This window comes from Carlito syrichta, unplaced genomic scaffold (assembly GCF_000164805.1).
Source record: "Carlito syrichta isolate Samal-C Ts95f unplaced genomic scaffold, Tarsius_syrichta-2.0.1 Scaffold303189, whole genome shotgun sequence".
NCBI classification, from domain to species: domain Eukaryota; kingdom Metazoa; phylum Chordata; class Mammalia; order Primates; family Tarsiidae; genus Carlito; species Carlito syrichta.
The window spans coordinates 16,657-20,117 of NW_007247285.1; the positions used below are offsets into that span (position 1 = coordinate 16,657).

At 49.9% G+C, this 3,461-nt stretch overlaps 1 protein-coding gene across 1 annotated transcript in view; it reads right to left on the reverse strand.

The window, feature by feature from the left end:
• LOC103260384 (coronin-7-like) overlaps nucleotides 1–193 on the reverse strand; it is a 15,516-nt gene extending 15,323 nt beyond the window's left edge. Inside the window, exon 1 of the mRNA XM_021712334.1 lies at nucleotides 22–193. Coding sequence (XP_021568009.1) covers nucleotides 22–81 — 60 coding nt within the window. The 5' untranslated portion in view covers nucleotides 82–193. The remainder of the gene's footprint in view (nucleotides 1–21) is intronic.
• Nucleotides 194–3,461: the final 3,268 nt, after the last annotated feature.

Genomic DNA, 3,461 nt, shown 5'->3' on the forward strand with positions numbered 1-3,461 from the left:
GGGCCGGCGAACTGGGCTCACCTCGCGGCGCGGCGGCCGGGCCTCCGTGTGCCGGAACTTGGACACCTTGAAGCGGTTCATGGCGGCGAAGTCGACGGCGGGCGCAGCTCCGAGGACCAGGGGCGTCGGCTCTCAGGTGCACGCCGAGCGGCAGCGACTCCCGCTGCCTGCGGCCCCACTCGCGACCCGCCGCCTGCGGCCCCGCCCCTTCACGCCCCCAACCAATCGCAGCCGCCTCCGGCCCGCCTGGCCACGCCCCTGGCCCCCACTCCTTTCGCGCGCGCGCCGCCGGCTCCCCCGCCCTGTGGTCAGTCGCGGCTCGGCAGCCCGGCTGGACCACACCCCGGTGCCAAAGGGACGAACAGGCGCGGGTGGGAGGTCACGTGTGGCGCAGTTGTCTGCCCCCGGCCCCGCGGTGCTTGCGTGGGGACTAGGGTTCAACGCGATTTTGTGCGCAGGATTTGCCCCGGGAGGCTTTTCAGTGGGCTTGGTGCGCTCTCCAGCTCTATCTCCTCTAGCAGAGAGGGCAGAAATTAACTAGCTCCATTTCAGGAACTGGAAACATTGCCCCAAGTCCCATCCATAGTGGTGGCAGGGGGAAGCAGGAGCCAACGTCTGACACAACTCCCCATCCTCGGGGACTATGCCAAAGTCTCTACATCCCACCCACTCTGCTTAGGTCTGGCGGGCTTGGTGGGGATATAGGGACCTTCATGCATCCCCTTATTAGGGCATGTCTTGGCTAGTCCCCACCAGGTCTTGAGCGTGATGGGCAGGACCCTCTTACAAAAAATCAGTGAAGTCATTTACAGATCAGCTGAAAGGGCAAAGATAAAGGCAGTGAAGAATCTCTTCAATAGCGAAGTGCAGAAGTGCTGCTGCACAGTTGCCTGGCTTATTCCCCAGCAATTCAGGAGAAAAAGAGAGTAGGTTCATCCCACTTGGAGCCATTCATTCCACAAGCATTTCTCCTTGCTTTGAAAATTGACTCCATGATTCCAGAATAGCCTTCTGCTTGAGAACAGACATAACACCTGCTCTGCCGTGTCTGAAAAATGGACTTTGATCTGAGGAATTCAAATGATTGGTTGGGAATGGACAGCTGTTTTGGAAAGTTCTCTTTCTGCATCCTGACCCAGAGGACAGCCTCACTGTAGGTGATTCTGAAATCACCTGGCCATGGGCCCCATATGACCCCAAAATGCATGTTCTTTCTATAGTTCTCACAGATAAATTGTGAAGACTAAAGTCTAACTAGCAGTATCTTGCCAAGCTAATTACGAACAACTTTGGCTGGGCTCGGTGGCTCAGCCTGTAATCCCTCGCCTTTGGGAGGCTGAGGTGAGTGGATTGCCTGAGCCCGTGGGTTCGAGACCCGCTTGGGCAATTTAGCGAGACCTCATCTCTACAATAAATCAAAAAATTACCCGGGTGTGGTAGCGCGCGCCTGTAGTTCCAGCTACTTGGAAGCCTGAGGCGGAAGGATCGCTGGAGCCAGTAGATTGAGGCCACGGTGGCCGGAAGTGGCCACTGCACTCCAGTCTGGGCGACAGAGTGAGACTCCAACTCAAAAAAAAAAAAAAAAAAAGAACTTTGATTTCCATGAAGTCAAAACAGGATGTCTGTTGAATTGCCTGAGGCCTAGAATTCAGAACTCCAAGCACTCTGACAGCCACATGTCTGCAGGGATTCCCAACGCACCCAACTCTGGGTTCCAGCAGCTTGAGAAGAGGCACCACCAGTCAGTCTTGTGTTGGTTATTGTGTTCAAGTACTGAAAATACTACTTTTAAATGTTTTAATTATTTATGTATGCATTATTTTTATTTTTGTGTGAATTGGAGTCTCTGTTGCCCAGGCTGAAGTACAGTGACACGATCTCAGCTACTGCAGCCTTGACCTGCTAGGCTCAGGTGATCCTTTTGCCTCAGTCTCCCAAGTAGCTAGGACTACAGGCACATTCCACATGCCAGCCTAATGCTTTGATTTATTGTAGAGACAAAGCCTCGCCAAGTTGTCCCGGCTAGTCTTGAACCCCTGAGCTCAGGCAATCCTGTCACCTTGGCCTCCCAAAGTGCTGGGATTACAGATGTGAGCCTTTTTTTTTTTTTTTTTTAATTGGAGTCTCCCTTTGTCACCCAGACTGGAGTGCAGTGGCATGATCACAGCCACCACACAGCCTTGACCTGCTAGGCTCACGTGATCCTTCTACCTCAGCCTTCCAAGTAGCTAGAACTACAGGTACATGCCACAATGCCTGTCTAGTTTTTTTATTTATTAGAGAGATGAGGTCTTGCTAAGTTGCCTAGGCTGGTTTTGAACTCCTGGACTCAGGCAATCCTCTTGCCTTTGCCTCCCAAAGTGCTGGGTTTATAGGATCTGAGGCATGAGCCACTGCACCTGGCCTCTACTTTAAAAAAAAAAAATTGTTAAAAGAAAAAAAAGTATAAGTGGGGCTCAGTGGCTCAGCCTGTAATCCCGCGCCTTGGCAGGCTGAGGTGAGTGGATTGCCTGAGCCCATGGGTTCGAAACCCGCCTGGGCAACTTGGTGAGACCTCATCTCTACAATAAATCAAAAAATTAGCTGGGCGTGGTAGTGCACACCTGTAATTCCAACTACTTGGAAGGCTGAGGCGGAAGGATAGCCAGAGGCCAGCAGGTCGAGGCTGCGGTGACTAGGAGCGGCCACTGCACTCCAGTCTGGGCGACAGAGTGAGACTCCAACTCAAAAAAAAAAAAAAAAAAGTATAAAATCTCCTCATTCCTTGACCCATCAGCAAACATTATTCTACCTATTTTTTTTTTGAGTTGGGGTCTCACTCTGTTGCCCAAGCTGCAGTACAGTGGCATTGTCATGACTCACTGCAGCCTTGGCCTCCTGTGCTCAGGCAATCTGTCTGCCTCAGCCTTCCAAGTAGCTAGGACTACAGGTGCATGCCACCATACCTGGTTAATTTTTAATATTTTTTTTAAAAGCAGGATTTTTTAAGAGTACAGAAAAGCTCCCATAGTGGGAGGGGACCCAAAGAGGTTGCCAATTTTTTTATTTTTTTAGAGTCAAGAACTCACTATGTTGCCAAAGCTGGTCTGGAACTCCTAGCTCAAGCTCCTGCCTTAGCCTTCCAAAGAGCTGGGATTATAGGCATGAACCACTGTACCCAGTCCATTATTCTACTTTCCATCTCCATGCATTTGACTACTCCAGAGATCTCATATAAGTGGTATCATAAAGTATTTGTCTTTTGTGACTCTCTAGTTTCACTTAGCATGATGTACTCAAGATTCATCTGTGCTGTAGCATGTGACAGGATTTTCTTCCTTTTTAAGGCTGAATAATATTCCATTGCATGTATACTGCATTTTATTCACACATTTATCTATCAATGGACACTTGGCCATTGTGAATAATACTAAGTGTATGAATACCTTTTAGCTTTTTTGCTTTTTTTTTTTTTTTTTGTG